Source organism: Manis pentadactyla, chromosome 4 (genome assembly GCF_030020395.1).
Source record: "Manis pentadactyla isolate mManPen7 chromosome 4, mManPen7.hap1, whole genome shotgun sequence".
Lineage (NCBI taxonomy): Eukaryota > Metazoa > Chordata > Mammalia > Pholidota > Manidae > Manis > Manis pentadactyla.
Genome location: NC_080022.1, coordinates 62,866,193 through 62,884,095, shown reverse-complemented (window position 1 = coordinate 62,884,095; position 17,903 = coordinate 62,866,193). Strand labels below are relative to the sequence as shown.

Sequence of the window (17,903 nt, the reverse complement as noted above, 5' to 3'; positions counted from 1 at the left end):
TCTAATAGTCTATTAGTTCTATGACTAGTAATTTCTCTTTAAATATGTGATTTTTATGATTTGGTACATTCTAAAAATAGTGTGATTTTATTTTATAATGAAAATAAATGGCAAATAGTAACATATGTAAAATGTTCTACTAATAATTGCTTTCATATTCTTTTTAAAACTTGATCCTGTCAACCATCCTATGGTGTAAATACAGCAGGTATTACATTTACTACTATGCAGAAAAGGAAATGGAAACTCTTGGAAATTAAGTGATTTGCTCAAAGACCTCCAACTTCTTTGTAGCAGTCAGAATTCAAACCTAAGTCTTCTGATTCCTTGTAATTTTCCATTGCACATTTATTCTATTAAGATTCCTTTGTTTTAAGTTACCATTTCTGACCAGGCTTAGAGAGAATCTATGCCCACCTGTTTCCAGGGACTGTGCCAGTGGTAGCAGACACTGGTTTATGAGAAATAGTGGAGATAACAAAAACAGCTGTTATTGGACTCCACAGCAACATGATGTAAACTCTGACCTCCCTTTAAAGGCTGGAGATTTCAAAGTCAAAAGTAAGTAAAATGTTACGATTTTACTCAAATATCACCAAATTTAAGGTTCTCTGGGAAGGTATTATAGTGCTCCTGGTTTTAGAGAAGTAGAGATTGAAACAAAGGCATTAAAAATCATAATTTTATTTTGTAATGAATATGTGAGTAAAAAGGATGGCATTTAATGAGAAAATAAATATACACAACTATTTTAAAAAGCTAAGAGTTGAGAGTCCCTAAAATAAAGTTAAATCTTGCTTTTCTGAATGGCTGATACACTGAACAACTAAAATACTCTTACAAAGAGCATTATTTTATCAAAACTCTTCAGAACCAAATCTCAGTAATCTTTAGGGAAGAAGGTGACACTGATTCCTGGGTCATCATCACCATCGCCATCTTCAAGGTCTTCATCATGTTCTTCAGCAATACATTTGCCATGTGCCTTTTCTGGACTTTTTTTCATATGAGTATTTTTCTCTATGATTTTCTCTTTGGGATGTGACGTAGTAATAATTTCTGTTTCCAAAGCATGTTGTAGGCAGTTGTAAAACCTATGAAGAAATAGATACTACTGTTATATATGTGGTTCTGAGACAGAATGACTGAAATATACCTAGATCTTATAAATCATATAAATTTGATGGGAAATAACCTTAAAATATAAAATGATCAAAGAAACAATACACACCTTGCTTTTATGATTGTTGAATTTGGAAAAGAAATGTGTTTTTCATTAAGAACTGTCCTGAAAATAGGACTGGAACCACCTCTTGCAACTATTTATCCTACCTCACTTTCTACTCCAGGTGGAGGAGTCAAAGAAGGTAAAAAAATGAACTGTTATTTTTTCTTTATAAAAAATTATAAATGTTAATAAACAGAGGCTTATTTTCCAGAATTTGTAAATCTATGAAGTTATCATACAGGTCCCCTCTACATAACTACCTATAAATAAGCATTCTCAATAATTTTACTTTTTCCACTCTATTAATGTAATCTGAATTAATGTATTTACCCATGTACACATACACACACTTACTGTCTTTTACAAAATTGTGATATTACATATAAAGTTTTACATTGTTTTTTGAAAATTTAATATTTATTGAAAATATTTTCCATATTATCAAATGAACTACAAAATAACACTTTTTTAATGGTAGTGCAACATTATGTCACCTAGATTGGCCTTAGATTTAGTTTCAAATTTTTCCTAATACAACAATGTGACAAACGTTTTTGAAAATATGTGATCTGAGACTCCATTTATTTATAAGCACCTAGAAATATAATTACATGATTAAGGGGTATAAACATTTTAAGGCTCTATATAAACTCTGTTTCCCAGAATGGATGTCTAAAAAAATATGCTTCTAATAGCAGTACTTGAAAAACTTCTCCATATACTGAGTATCACCACCAAAACACATGCTTTACTTTGATAGATGACAATGGTATCTATTAATTTTCATTTCTTTGTTTGCAAGGGATAGTATTTTTCATTTATTTATATTCGCTATTTTAATTTTTTTAATATAAATTATTATTTTCCCTTACTCTTTCTACTGGAATTTCCGTGTTATTTTTGTGATACAATAAACTGTTAGATCCCTGAAAACTGGGCTTCATTTCTTTTCTACCTACACGTTAACCCCTAATACAATACTCTGCCTGACACTCTAGCCTTTGACATACTGTTGGAAGGCAGCAAGGTGGCATGGTGTGGTGTATGAGATTCACACCAACTTTCCACCAGGAAAGCTGAGATTGGCTAATTCTAACCTCACTGAGTCTCACTTTCCTCACTTATAAAACTGTTTATTATCTTATACCTAACACGGTTGTCGGAAGGTTACAGGTGTTATGCGAAAGTACATAGCCCAGTGCCTGGCACACAGTAAATTCTCAATAATGACTATTTTTATAGACTATAAACTCCATGGGACCAAGGACATCATCTATCTCATCTTCAGTTATAATCATAGCATGATTACAGTGCTGACATGCTCAGTAAACATATGCCAAATAAGTGAATAAATAACTACTGAACAACAAAGGTAAATATGGATGTTTTATTCTAGGTCCCAAATTAGAATGATCTGGAGGTTGAGAACTCCCTTGCCATTGTAGGGATTTCATCATGCTTTTATATCCTATTAAAATGAGAGACTATAACAAGAAATTTTTGATATCTACAGAATAAACTGCTGTGTGGACCAATTTTCTTTTTCTTTATTTCAACAGGTTAAGTTCTTCTTACAAAGACTATAAAACTTCCCTACAAAAAAACAAGACACTCTCCTATTCCCAAATAATCCACACAATTGTAATATATACATAACACACTTAGTGCATATCCTGTCCATACCTCAAGAATGTATGTATTAAGCACTGTACACCTTGATACCCAGCACAATGCTTGACAAATAATAGATGCTCAAAAAATATTTCTTCAATGAATAAGTCAATCTCAAAAAGGGAGGTACAGTAAAAGGAAAAACATTATGGTAAGAGGTAAGAGGTATGGCAGAAGGCTTTGAGGACTATTAAGTGACATACAACTTTTTAGACTTTTTCCTGTTGACAACCTTCTTATTTAATGCACCCTCTATGTTCTTACTTAACTAGAACCTGGGTCCCCCACAGAGACACCACCTGTCCTGCATTCCCCTCAAGTGGAGACTGCTTCTTCTTTCTATACCCCGCCTACCACCAAGTTGACAAGTCAGAATTCAACTAGCTCACCAATACTTAGCTAGACTAAACTCCTCCATCTCCCCTCAACAATACTGTCTTCAGTCCCTGACATTCATCAACACTTCTATAAATTTGACTTGATCTTTCTCTCCAGATCTTGACATCATCTGGCTGACTTCCACGATTTGGCGGCTGGTTTCCTTCTCATCTTCCACACTGTTTAGAATGGCTTACTTAATAAAATGACCCAATAGAATGACTCACTTTATCTAAAACACAAATCTAAGCACGCCACAAAATGGTGTGAATCATCCTTATCTGAACATAAGAAGTGATTCATGAAATGCAACTTCATCTTCTATCATTCTCCACTCAACCCTGAACTTTAAACTTAGGTAACTAAGTCTTTTTTCTGTATTATACTTTATTCCTAGAAAATTAAAGATTAAATTTCTCTTTCATGATCACAGAGAATTAACAGCTTGTGTAAAATATCCTGTCAATCACATAAAAAAAGGTAATTAAAGAGGAACAGGTGCCTTACTTTAATCTTCCATTAAAGAACCTAAGAATTCAAAGCTACATCCTCGGGATACCAAAAAACAACCAGTAAAATGGAACAAAGACCCTTTTGTGCTGAAAGCCAATAACAAAAGTTTCAAATCCTTTTTACTTTTCCTTTTTTACAGGAACTTTTAAGAAGTCTTTTGGGAAACTCTCTTACTCAATAAGTCAGAAATCTGTTTTCCAAGTATATGTTCTCCTTTATCCTAACCCTTTACACAGCATTCTAAGCCCAGTTCTCAAAGTAGAATTTTCTCAGCTGTCACAGGCAATAAAAAGAGCTCAGAGAATATAGAGAAGTGTATGCTTAGACAACTGTTCTTCCCTCCATCAAAAGAAAATAAAATTGTCTTCACTTTTTCTATCTCTGCAGTCAAAATGAGGCATACCTGAGCATGCCGTAGGGCAACTCGTACTTAGTTCCCTTCATGAGAGAACTTTTCAGACCTGCCCTAGGAAAGTGAATTCATGGTTTTCAGGTCAGCTAGAGGACTTGCAATAAATAGCTGATCATTTTTTGACTTCTGAAATAGGAACTTCAAATTAATGAAATCCAGGCACAATTTCATACTTTTTTAGGCTTTCATTATTCACAAATAACAAAAAAGGCTATTCTCATATATATGTATTTGGAATTTAACTGATTAAGCTCTAGCATTTTTATTAAAAAGCATGTGTGACAGGGTCTGTGCTAGATTCTGGAAACAGGTAAGAGACATGGTCTGTGCCTTCAAGGATCTTCAGGTCTAATAGAAGCTGAAGAAGTTATAAAGACACACTCAATATGTCACGAAAAAGATAAGATAAAATGGGAGCACTGGGGCACTTCATTTCAAGTGAGCTCATGAAATGCTCCTTGGAAAGAAGCTTACACCAGGCTGAACTGCAAGGATGAATGGAAGCTGGCTAGATGACAGGAGAGGAATTAACGAAAAGAAAAAAATGAGGGGAGGGGATACCCAAGGAAGAAGTATGAGGAAATGTTTTCACTTAGTCTTACTTACTTCTTTGATCTTAAGTATATAGAGACATGTTTAAGTTATATATTTACCTGCTTTAGTTCCATTTAAAAAATAAGATTAGCAGTTATAAGGAATCTAAGATACCTGTTATCCTTGACTCCTCCTCCTCTTCTAACCTGATTTCCATCTGCTGCCATGTGTCGCTTACATGCTGCAGTATCAGTCCCACTCATCCTATCGCTCAGGGTCCTATTACTTCTTACTTGAGCTATGTAGTAAGAGTTTACTCCTGCCCACCCCAATCTCTAAGCCATCTTACGTGTCTTCCAGAATAACTGTCCTGTCTTTGAAGCCTTAGGAGTAGCACTATTGATAGAAAAAGTCAGTTAACTAAATTTAGCAAACATTTATTAACCATATTCTTATGCCACACACTCAGAAATTAATCATGAATAAGAAACTGTGTGTGCCTTTGGGGAATTCAATATGATCTGTTAACTTTTAAGTTCCTTTATTGGTCATGATTAATTCAATAAACATTTAATGGTTTTCTACTATGAGCCAGACACCATGTAAGGTTTTAGAATAAGAGAATAAAGTGTGTGTGTGTGTGTGTGTGTGTGTGTGTGTGTGGTTGGTTGGTTGGAAGAGATCAGTCCTATTTTTGATGTGACTATGTTGTAATAGGAAAAAAGATACATGCAATTAAATAATTGTAGTTCATTATGGTTCACATTTATGCTTTGCACTGAGGCATAAACTGTAATGATAATGGTAAATGATAATAAGAATATGACTATGGGGTTGAGATAGGATAAGAAAGATTTAAGGAAAGGCTGACGGAATGTTTTACTTATATATATTCAATAGGTTATTGGATATAGGGGTTCAGGACTTGCAAAATATTTAGAAGACCAGCAGTGTATGCAGAAGTAGCTGGAGCAATAAGCCAGGGACACAATTCCAGAGGCAGAATAAGGAAATCCAGAAGGATCTAAGCAGGAGCACCATAAGCAGCAAGGAAAGTAACAAAGTGATATAAATTCTTACCAAAAGGTATATGAAAAAATGCTCAAAGTCACTAATCATCAGGGAAATGCAAATCAAAACCATGAGATATCACCTCATACCTGTCAGAATGGCCACTATCCAAAAGCCAACAAGTGTTGGCAAGGATGTGGAGAAATGGGTATCCTTGTGCATTGCTGGCAGAAATGTAATTTGGTGCAGCTCCTATGGAAAATGGTATGAAGGCTCCTCAAAAATGTAAACATAGAACTCCCCTATAATCCAGCAACTCCACTTCTGGGTATATGCACAGAAAAACTGAAAGCAGGGACTCAGATAACTTGCACAACCATGTTCATGGCAGCATTGTTTACAATAGCTAAACGTGGAAAAAAACAAACATCCACTGAGAGATGAATGGATAACAAAATGTGTATATAAACACAATGGAATGTTATTCAGCCTTCGAAAGAAATGAAACTCTGACACATGTTACCACATGGATGAACCTCGAAGACACAATGCTAAGTGAAGTAAGCCAGACACCAAAGGACAAATATTGTGTGACTCTACTTAAATGAGGTGCCTAGAGCAGTCAGATTCATGGAGACACAAAACAGGACTATGTTAGTAGGAGCTGGAGTCTTGGTGAAGGGGGAATTACTGCTTAATGGATACAGAGTTTCAGTTTGGGATGATGAAAAGGTTCTGGGGATGGATAGTGGTGATGGTGGTGGCTGCCTAACAGTGTAAATGTATTTAATGCCACAAAACTGTACACTTAAAAAGGGTTGAAATTTTAAATTTTGTTATGTATATTTTATTATGAAAAGGTAAAAAACAGTAACAAAAAGATCCCAACCTCTGGAAATAGATTACTTTTTTCTCTGCTTTATATGTATAAGCAATATACGCTAGTATATTCATCCTTTTTATTCTATACTTTAACATTTACTTTTTTACTACACAGTAGGTGAAGAGAACATAGCTAATTTCATTCTTCTCAGAGCCTAATGGGGGTTTTATCCAACCCAAGTCAGTCCTGATCTCTTACTAATACATACAAAAACAGTCTTCCTCTTGTAATGAGTAAACAGAGCTCCAAACTTGCTATTTTTCATCATTATGAAATCACCTCATCCCCATTTCTACCCACTAAGCAGTGGGCTTGGTAATTATTTTTCACAAACAAGACCTTTTATCTACCAAAATATTTCACTTTTTAACTTTTTCACATTTCTGGAGTATTTCTTGTTGCTGAAATGTTACTCATTAGGATTTTAGCTTTTAAATATTCTCTTATTATAGTTATTTGAATTGTGAAACTTTGGTCCTGTGACAAACCAATTTTAGTATTCTATGTCTGATTGTAGAATTCATCACCTCCAGTATTTATAATTTTTTTCTCTTTTCAACATCAAAAGAGTAACACTTTTTCTGCATTTGGTGGAATGTACAGCTGTTCCCAAAAGGGCTTCCTAATTTGTTCACCCTTTCTGAATTCACATGTAATCTTCTAATCAGTATCTTAAGACACTTTTTACCCTTCTTTAATTTTTCACTGATTTTACATGATGAGCATGGCTCTCTTGACAGCAGCATGTGCACTATAATCTCAAAACATATTTTCGAGTCAGTGGATTTAAAGCATAATTTGATTTTATAGTTGGTGAACGTGGCTCAATTAACTTCACCAGGTGTATAGTTAGTTGATCTTGGGCTATATTTATAATCTTATTGAAATTCAAGTAAGGAAACAGAGAAACTGATTTGCTACCTCCTATGTTTTAACAAACAGTCTCACTGGAATACTATCTAACAAAGGTGGTAAACTTACAGACAGTTCAAACTCTGTAGTCTAGTGGAGTGGCTGGGTGCTCTTCATTATGAAATCACCTCATCCCCATTTCTACCCACTAAGCAATGGGCTTGGTAATTATTTTTCACAAACAAGACCTTTTATCTATCAAAATATTTCACTTTTTACTTGAAGTCGTTACTTTACTTAGAGTGTTTGCTCAAGTAACCATGTGGCCAGATAACCTCTCAGCTTGTTTCAACCAGGGTTCCACTAGAAAATTAGCACCAGTGCCCTAAGACATCCATTATATATAAGGAATTAACTTCTCTCCAATGTATTTAGAATGGTACATGTTATGAACCTATTGAGAGAACTGAGAGTCACTTGAAAAACCTTGTGAATTCTGTGGTTCAAATGAAGAGCCCTAGTGGACAAAGCCTGGATGGTGGTACTGGTGTGATTAGAGGTTTATTCTCTTTATGCATCAATGAAGGAGAAGGGCTATCTTATCCTGAGAGTCCATGACATAAAGGAAAAGGATCAGTTATTTTACACATTATCTAATGTACACTAAAATTATTCTTTAAGATAGGTACCTCCCCCAAGTTAGGTGTAAGAATGAAACTAAGAAAATTGAGTAAATTGTGATGGAACCTCAGTTTGAACTCAGTTCTGCCTCTGAAGCGTAGTTCTACTTCTAGCCACCATGCTACCATTGGCACTTCTGGACTTAGTTGCTTCAAAGAAAATTCTAGGTGTTAAAGAATTTTAAGCAGGCAAGTTAAACAATAGGATTCCCTTGCATTTTACTAGGATTTGGATGATATGATGGAGAATGGCTTAGCAGAGAGACATAGCAGAAGCATTCCACTTTGAGACCAGTTAATAAGGCGATCACAATGGTCCTAAGTGAAAAAGTGGCAGTAAGGGTGGGGAGAAAATGATTCAAGATTTATTTTGGTGGTGATTGACTGGTTGTGAGGTGGCCAAGGATGTGGGGAGAACGGAAAAAAGAAATTTCAAATGATAATAAATTGACCATCACTCCTTGAATAACTCAGAAATGTACATCTCACAGATGGTATGTCAGTAACATTACCTTCATACATGAAAGGCAGCATAAGAACCACTTCTTTATATCAAAAAGCCTATTCTTAGGAAAAAGTTGAAAAAGAAAGTAACATGAAAATTTTATTCACCAGAAGGTGAAGCTTAAGAACAAGAGAAGTATAAAGATGCGAACTGATAACCATATCCTTCCTACTGGGACAACTGTGGCAATTCTACATATAATAATCTGTGGTAACAATTGGGTAATGAATTAGCAAGAGGTGTAAAATATTTATCAGACTAAAATCAACCATGCTATTCTCCTCAAAAGGAGATTGTAGGTACCTCCAGTAGCTGACACCCAGAGGACAGTGTGCACCTGTTCCCCAGCTGCCTTCAACATGATCAGCTACAGGCTCTGTGGCTGCTGGGCTCTTACTGAGTGATTATGTTTCTATCCTTTTTGCCTGGTGCTGGCAGTCATGTGTCCCACTATCCTCCATGAAGCTTCTCTCTTATCTTATGTTCATTTAGGACCTCTCATCTATTACTTTGGTCATCTTTTTGTTATTCATGATAAGGCTACAGACTAAAAAGCAGTTGGAAGTATAAACTGAAGATGGTGTGTATTATTTTCAGATGACCTAAGCATATAAAAATAACATGGAAATATTCAATTAATATACCTTTCGATTCTCTTCTTGTTTTCCTCCATTTTCTGATTTGCTATTTTTAACAGGAAGTCAATATACTCCTCGGTCACCATCAGTTTTCCCTGATGGCTTAATGGAACTTCTAAGCCATGTGTGCTCCGGACAGCCTATAAGGAACACTGTTTAGATATGGCCACTTATGAATTAGAGACACTAAACATAAATAAAGAAAAGTCCCAGTCAGGGCTCTGTTTAAACATAGCTTAGTTGCATTACAGAATTTAAATTTATGCTTTGAAATAATTTAGCTAAACACAGTTGACTCAAGGGAGATTAAACAGATTTTGCATTCACACAATTATTTCTAGAGAAAGTCATTCTACACATTGCCTTTCAGAGAAGCAGATAATATCAAAGAATCCAATCACCTTAACAGTTTCCATCATACTAATGCTTAGAAAGCTTTAATATGCTATTTAAAGAAAAGAAATAAATGAAATTTCAACAAAAGCTTTAAGGGAAAATCAAAATGCACTGAGTGTGAATGAGTATTACTTGAGCAGAGTGTGTTCACAAGAACAAACCACAATTATTCATCTTACAAAGTGGCTGCTTTCCTGACGCATTTGGGTTGCCAATCTCAGTAACCCCATTGATGAGAGAGGAAACATGTTCCAAGTAAATCCAAGCACTGAATAGTAGTTAAGAAAGATGATAAAAACTATTATATAGAATACAAATTCATTCAATGAACTTTTACTGAGTATCTGCAATGTTCAAGGCCCTATGTAGTGTTAAGATGTGGGATGAATATAACATGGTCCCTGCCCCTGAGAGCTCACACTTCAGAATAGGAAGTAAGAAAGTGAACAAAGTTTTACAGTAAAATAGGTCCTATGACAGGAGAAATATGTACTTGTATACACATAATGCTAAGGAAATGTAGAAGCAGCAACTAATTTAAGTTGAAGTCTGGGCTTTATGGGAAAGGTAGCATTTGAGTTGGGATTTTAAAAGGCTAAGTGCAGTTTCACCAGATGTTAGAAATGGGGGAAACAGGGCATTCTAGACAGAGGACAACTTACATATAGTCACAGAGACATGAAAGAACATGATACATTTGGGAAAAAAACTAACAGATTTCTAACTAGCTGGAGGGGAAGTATATTAGTGGGAGATAAGCATAAATAAAGTAGATGGATAATAATTGGGTAAGGCCTTCAATATCAGGGGAACTATTTGGAGACCCTGACTTTCAAAATTTTTTTTATTAAAGTATCATTGATACAGAATCTTATGAAGGTTTCACCCATATTTTCAAGTCCTCACCACCTCCCCATTGCAGTCACTGTCTTATTAGCGTAGTAAGATGATATAGAGTCATTACTTGTCTTCTCTGTGCTCTACTGACTTCCCCATGACCTATCTATATTGTGACTGTGAATTATAGTGCTCTTTAATCCACTTCTCCCTCCCCTTTGGTACCACCAGTTCCTTCTCAGAGTCTGTGAGTCTGCTACTATTTTGTTCCTTCAGTTTTGCTTTGTTGTTATACTCCTCAAATGAGTGAAGTCATTTGGTACTTGTCTTTCTCCACCTGGCTTATTTCACTGAGCGTAATACCCTCTAGCTCCATCCATGTTGTTACAAATGGTAGGATTTGTTTTCTTCTTATGGCTGAATAATTTTCCATTGTGTATATGTACCACATCTTCTTTATCCATTCATCTACTAATGGACACTTAGGCTGCTTCCATATCTTGGCTATTTTAAATAGTGCTGCGATAAACAGGGGTGCCTGTCTTTTTGAGTTTGGGATCTTGTTTTCTTCAGGTAAATTCCTAGGAGTGAGATTACTGGATAAAATGATATTTCTATTTTCAGTTTCCTGAGAAACCTCCATATTGCTTTCCATAAGGTTGAACTAATTTATATTCCCCACCAACAGAGTTTTTCTCTGCATCCTTGCCAGCATTTGTTGTTTCTTGTCTGTTGGCCTTCCTAACTGGTGTAAGGAGATATCTCATTGTGGTTTTAATTTGCATTTCCCTGATGATTAGTAATGTGGAACATTGTTTCATGTGCCTCTTGGGCATCTGAATTTCTTTGGAGAAGTGTCTGTTCAGATCCTCTGCCCATTTTTAATCGGATTGTTTTTTGGATGTTGAGGCATGTGAGCTCTTTATATATTTTGGGTGTTAACCCCTTACCAGGTAAGTCATTTATGAATATATTATCCCATACTGTAGTATGACTTTTTGTTCTGCTGATGGTCCTTCACTGTACAGAAGCTTTTTAGTTTGATGTAGTTCCACTTGTTCATTTTTTATTTTGTTTCCCTTGCCTGAGGAGATGTGTTTAGGAAAAAGTTGCTCATGTTTATAGTCAAAAGATATTTGCCTATGTTTTCTTCTGTGAGTTTTATGGTTTCATGACTTACATTCAAGTCTCTGATCCATTTTGAGTTTATTTTTGTGTATGGAGTTAAACCATAATTCAGTTTCATTCTTAGATGTGGCTGTCCAGTTATGCCAACGTCAGTTGTTGAAGATGCTATCTTTTCCCCACTGTATATTCATGGCTCCTTTATCATATATTACTTGGCCATATATGTGTGGGTTTATATCTGGGTTCTCTGTTCTGTTCCATTTATCTGTGGTCTGTACTTGTGCCACTACCAAATTGTCTGGATTACTGTGGCTTTGTAGTACAGCTTGAAGTTAGGGAGCATAATCCCCCCAGCTTTGTTCTTCTCAGGATTGCTTTTGCTATTCAGCGTCTTTTGTGGTTCCATATGAATTTTAGAACTATTTATTCCAGTTCGTTGAAGAATGCTGTTGGTATTTTGATAGGGATTGCATCTGGATGATTGCTTTGGATAGGATAGCCATTTTGACAATATTAATTCTTCCTATCCCATGCACCCAAGATATATTTCCATTTATTGATGTCTTCTTTAATTCCTCTCATAAGTGTCTTGTAGTTTTCAGAGTAGAGACCCTGACTTTTTTAAAAGGGGGATTCTGACAATATTGGTGAGGGATGGAAGGGAATGATGGAGTGCAGGAAGGTGAGGAGACAACTGTAAAGACTGAGGTGAGGAATAATGAGGGCTTAAGTAGGAGCAGCAACACAGAGTGTGGAGAGGTGAACTCAGGTGAGAGAAATTAGAGGCAGATGTGAAAGGACTTGTAACTACCTGAATATGAAGACAAAAGAAAGGAAGGTGAAAGAATGGCTCTGTTCTTGTCTGGGCCAACAGATGCAATGGAGAATGAGATGGTCATACAACCAGGGCTTTGATCTTCTATTTAGTCATGATTTGTAGGTGTCTCTTTTTTAAGCCAACTCTGGGAAATAGGCTATTTGTTACAAATAGATAGAAAATAGGAATGTCCAGGGAGCTAGAATGGAGGGCAATCTGAAATAGTTCAAAAACAAAAAATACATGCCCTGCCAAACAGTAAATAGTACAGGAGATCAGACTAGGGCAAAATCAGTAGGGGTTGGCTTGGCCAAGGAAGGACTCCAATTGGATCTGGAACTTAGAAGGGGCCTTAAAGTTCATCTAGTCCAGGGGTTGGCAAACTTTTTATGTAAAAGGAAAGACAGTACATATTTTTGACTTCACCAGTCATATAGTATCTAAATCTAAAACAACTACTCATTTTACCAGTACAGGATAAAAGCAACCTGAGACAGTAATTTATCAAATGGGTGTAATGGGATCTGACCTGCTGTGGGCTGGACTTGGCCTGAGGAAGGTAGTTTGCTAGACTTCTGAATATAGCTAAGAAAACAGACCCTGGGGGATTAAGAAGCTTGCCCAAGTTCATAGAGTTTAGCAGTGGTGCAGACAATATCCATGTAGCAGGCTTTATAGCTCATCTGTAATTCTATTATATCAGGGTACTTACTATATAAGGATGAGAAGGGTACAGAGAATCAGTTTAAAACCAAGTGGAGAGGAATCCTAGGGAATAAGACCTCAAAGGTAAATGCAACAATTCTGAACTTTGCCTATAGAAAAGAGTAAGTCACTGAAGGATCACTGGAGGTTTCTGAGCAAGGGAATGGAAGAAGATTTGAGTAGGAACAAACTAAAAGCAGGAGTCTAAGTAGAAGGTTATATAATAATCTGGATCACTTCATGATCAAAGAATTATTTTTTTCCAAAAGGTATCTTACCAACATAGTCTTCCCTCTCTTTCCCACTGTTATGCCAGAGTTCCTGAAACCAGAATCCATGGCCACTGAATGCTGTAGGAAAATAAATGTATTAAATTCTGATAATCTGGCCAATTAAACTGTTTAGTTCTATACACTACAAAAACATACATAACCCCCAATCTGAAATTAAAGGAAAAACTGTTTGATTAAACTAATAATGTATTAATTTTTGATAGATTTAAAGCTTAAAATTAAATCTGCCCACATGCCTATAAATTCAAGTATAATCTCAAAATTTTACCAGAATCTGTGCATCCTGCAATTGTCGACACTGCACATGAAGAATAAGTGGTTCAAATTTCAAAACTGCATCACCACTGGCTTTCTTTAGAGCTATAATCTAAAGAAATGAGAAATGTTAGTATCAGACACAAATACATGATCCTGTTCTTTGGTGTCCTTTTGCCACATGTAACTTCAGTTTTTCCCAGAAACCTTCAGACTCATTCAGCATTCTTTTTCCACAACTTTCACTCTGCTATCTTGGTCCTCTTTCTCCTCCTTATTAATCTTATTCTTTTAAAAGAGCTGATTTCTAATTCTCCCATAAACCTTCTGTATTATTCTTTCCAACCATACCTTGAAAAAGCAATTTACTATTCTATTTAATTCAATAACAGATCACTCACTGAGGAGTATGTTATGTAAAGACTGTACTAGAAGGTCTGTCTAAATGCTTTGTTGTTAGACTGAAGTTTGAGACACATGTACTATTGCCTGAGCTAGAAATTATACAAGGCAGTTCTCATTTCTGTCTGCCTAGTTTCCCTGGGCAGCATCTCCCTCTTTCACACCACTGGATTCTGATGGGACTGTTAATCATGATCCTGTCACCCATCACTCCTGCTAGCATAATATCAGAGATGTCAAGTGCCCAGGTCTGATCAAGGATAGCCTTCCATTCTACTGGCAAAAATAATCTCAGGGGGAGAAGACCTAACTCAAGCAAGATGACTTGAGTCCTTCTCTGGGAATGATATATAATTAGGAAGAAGTCTTCGCCTACAGGGGTTGCTGGCAGCTCTTTCCTCCCACAGTCATCTGCAGCAGAAGAGAATAAGGGCAAACACGCGGAGAGAACCAGTCCCAACAAAGGAGATGGAGACTGAGTGAGAACTCCGAGGACAATACTGGTGCACCTGAACCAATAATGTATATGGCCTGGCTAATACAACTTTATATGAACTTATCTGAACATTTCAATTTAGAAAACTAAATAATCCAGCACAGATAGGAAGATTTTCAAGAAGCAATCCAGGTAAGTAATGTATAATTTATTTACATCACCATGCTGGTAATACACAGATAGTGCTAATCTCTTTCTCTTATCTCTCTTCTCCTTCTATAATTTGTTCCAGACTTATCAAAAGGCAGAACTGAAATTCAAAATATGAATTTAGTATATGTCCAATGTTCATGCATTCTCTGATTCATCTAAGAGGATGTGTTTTGTTGAACAGCTGTCAATAATGTTTGCATACATATTTACACTTGTCTCCTATAACTCAAAAATGCCATTGAAATGAGTTGTCTCTAGGCTTAATAATCTTCAGTTTATTAATTATGCACATAAGTCACTTTTGAATTTTCTATTGTTTTCATATATACTAAACGAAACTGTGAATGAAAGTTTATTTCTAAATTTATATATACTTACTACATCTTCTTTTACACAAGATTTGTGTGTAACCAGGAGCCAACAACAGTTTTGTTTCTGAACCTCGAAACCATTCATACCCTAAAAAAAACAAAAAATAATGTAATTTAGTTATATACTATTTATAAAAATAACAAGTACATTGCAGAGCATATTGTAGGCTTTCTTAAATTAATATCTCATGTTAATATTTTAAATATTGTTGAGAACAATTCAATAGGTTTTTCCGGGTAAAGTTAACCTGAAACAAAAATAAAACCAATTACTTGAGATAGAAAATAATTCATTTATTATGGTAAAAGAACTTAATAAATAATTTTCTTAAATACGGTCATGATTTTGTCTGGAGAAATGGGATTATTACAAGGGACAGTATCAGCCCCTGAGTTGTACTCTTGTTTTATTTGGTTAGCATAATATTAAAAAAAAATTGAATTCTTTTTGTAAGAAAGCACTATCACAATCCCACATGGGACCTACCACTTTTTACTAACAACTGAGCTGTTCATATCCTTATATATCCTAGTCTCTGGAGGCATGTTTGTGACCTCTGGATTAGACTTTATATGTAGTCCCATAGGGCAGAGCTAGGCCTGAAAGGTCAAAGTCTCAAGAAGGTAAATATCTTAACACTGGGTTTTTTATTAACTAGAAAAATGTTTATTTGTAAAGTTCTATTAGATATTTTGCATATAAACAGATCTACTCTCAAGGACTACTCTTTGTAAAACAGGAAGCAGGAAATCACATGCACTTTTAAATCACTTCTACAAAGTAACTATTTATATAATGGGTACACAGGAGACTGTTGTTTGGTCTTGGAAATGTGAAGAGCTGTGCTTGTCCTAAATTACTGCTTTGATTTCACTGAATGACCTTAGTGACTTATGTATCTGATTTTACGCTGACTGATCTAAATCTCAGAGTCAAATGCGTGGCCCGCCTCTAGCAAATTTACAGAATCTAGTGGCATGTTTTGGGAACTAATGTCATCACTGTCTTCATCATACTCCTTTTATTCAGATTTTCCCACTTTTTATTTTTCTAATTGTATCGTCTTTTTGTAAGTTACTCCGAATCCTTCCTGAAATAAGGCAAAGTGGAAATGAATACAATAGAGGTTATAATACGCAAAATGTAAAGAGGCTCAGAAAAAGGCCTAAGGCAGTTCAGAAGAAGCAATCATTACTTCCAAGTAGATGTGTATGTTTGTCTTAAGGCAGAAGAGGGGAATTTAGGGAGTCATGTGTTAAATATGCAGACAGGGGTAAATAATCTGAAGACAAATAAAATGAGCAAAGGTAAATATATGTATGTAAAAAAGAATAATGCAGTTGCACTAAACAGATTAAGGTATAGAGACGTAGCAGAAAATAGGGTTGAAAGGTATACTAAAGTAGGGGTTTGGATTTTCTGACGTCAAAAGATGTATAATAAAATATTTTAGCATGAATAAGTGACATGAACAGAGTTGTGCTTTCAAAACGTTAATCTGCTAGCACTGTGTAACATGGTTTGGGGTAAAGAGACTGGTAATTCTGTGACCCATTAGGAAACCACTGCAGAAATCCAGGAAGGACAGGGCAATAGAAATGGGGCACAAGTGGGCAAGACAAGCAAGTGTAGTTCTCAGGAGGAAACGGAAGGAAGATAAAAATGAACAGGCCCTGCTGATCTGGGAAACCAGGAACTGATCAGTCACTGAAAGAAATAAGGAATGAGCTTAAGAGGATGCCATCTTTCATGATCTCAATTCAATCCTAATGCTAAAAAGTAACACATAGCTAACTTTTACAATGCACTTAATATGGGCCAGGCATGATGCTAAGAGTTTTAAATAAATTTCCCTATTTCCTCTGCACAAAATCCTTATGAAGCAGATATGCTTTATTATCCTTAATTCGTAGTACAGGGAGGGGCTGAGTTTAGATAACTTTCCTAAAGTCATATAGCCAATAATTCCCATAACTGGTTTAGAATCTAACCAGTGTCACCCCAAAGCCTGAGGCCTTCACTACTATCTCAGACTATGTAGTGTATTACTGTAAAAATTAATTACCAGGACTGTAATAATGGAGTGGGCCACTAGGAGGCAGTGAACTCCTTAAACCTGACGACGGTCAATCACGTCAACTGAGTAACAAGGCTTGGTAGAGCGGTTGAACAGGAGATAGAACACCGGGCTTCGCCAGGCCTGAAATCCTTTAACATCCCTTATCAAAATGAAAATCTCTAACCCTTGCAACTCAAGATCATTTCTAGGCCAGCAGTTTTAGCATCACTTGGGCGCTTGTTAGAAATGCAAACTATTAGGTCCCAACCTAGTCTTACAGAATCAGAAATTGTACTTTAAAAGCTCTTCAGGTTATTAATAGACATTAAAATTAAGAAGCACTGGTCTAATTCATCCTCTGAATTTCGTAGATAAACTGATACCACCAACCAGAAGGACAAACGGGCTGGAAGTGGGTGTTGCACCGCGTGGGCACGGGTCCCTGGCGTTGCACACTACCCGGCGGACACGGGACAGGCTCGAGGGGCCTCACCCCGTCTAGGAGGACGATGCGGCCCGCGCAGGAACTGGTGGTGAAAAACTGTTCTCGCCCATTCAGGAGCTGCACAACTTCTACCACATCCTCGTCCACACTGCCCTTCCGGCTAAGGTCCGCTTTGCTCAAACACTGTGCCTTCCATCTCCTGAATTCGGCGATACGGTCCATGCGAGAGGACTTGGAGCT

General features: G+C 36.2%; 1 protein-coding gene across 1 annotated transcript; it reads right to left on the bottom strand.

Moving 5' to 3' along the window:
* Positions 1 to 666: 666 nt before the first annotated feature.
* Positions 667 to 17,885, bottom strand: TYW3 (tRNA-yW synthesizing protein 3 homolog). Its single transcript, XM_036890136.2, has 6 exons — positions 17,712 to 17,885; positions 15,166 to 15,246; positions 13,750 to 13,848; positions 13,467 to 13,538; positions 9,312 to 9,445; positions 667 to 1,094 (listed from the first exon to the last, which is right to left on the bottom strand). The coding sequence occupies exons 1-6, from the start codon at positions 17,883 to 17,885 to the stop codon at positions 881 to 883; spliced, it is 774 nt and encodes a 257-aa protein (XP_036746031.2). The 3' UTR covers positions 667 to 880.
* Between the last annotated feature and the right edge of the window lie 18 nt (positions 17,886 to 17,903).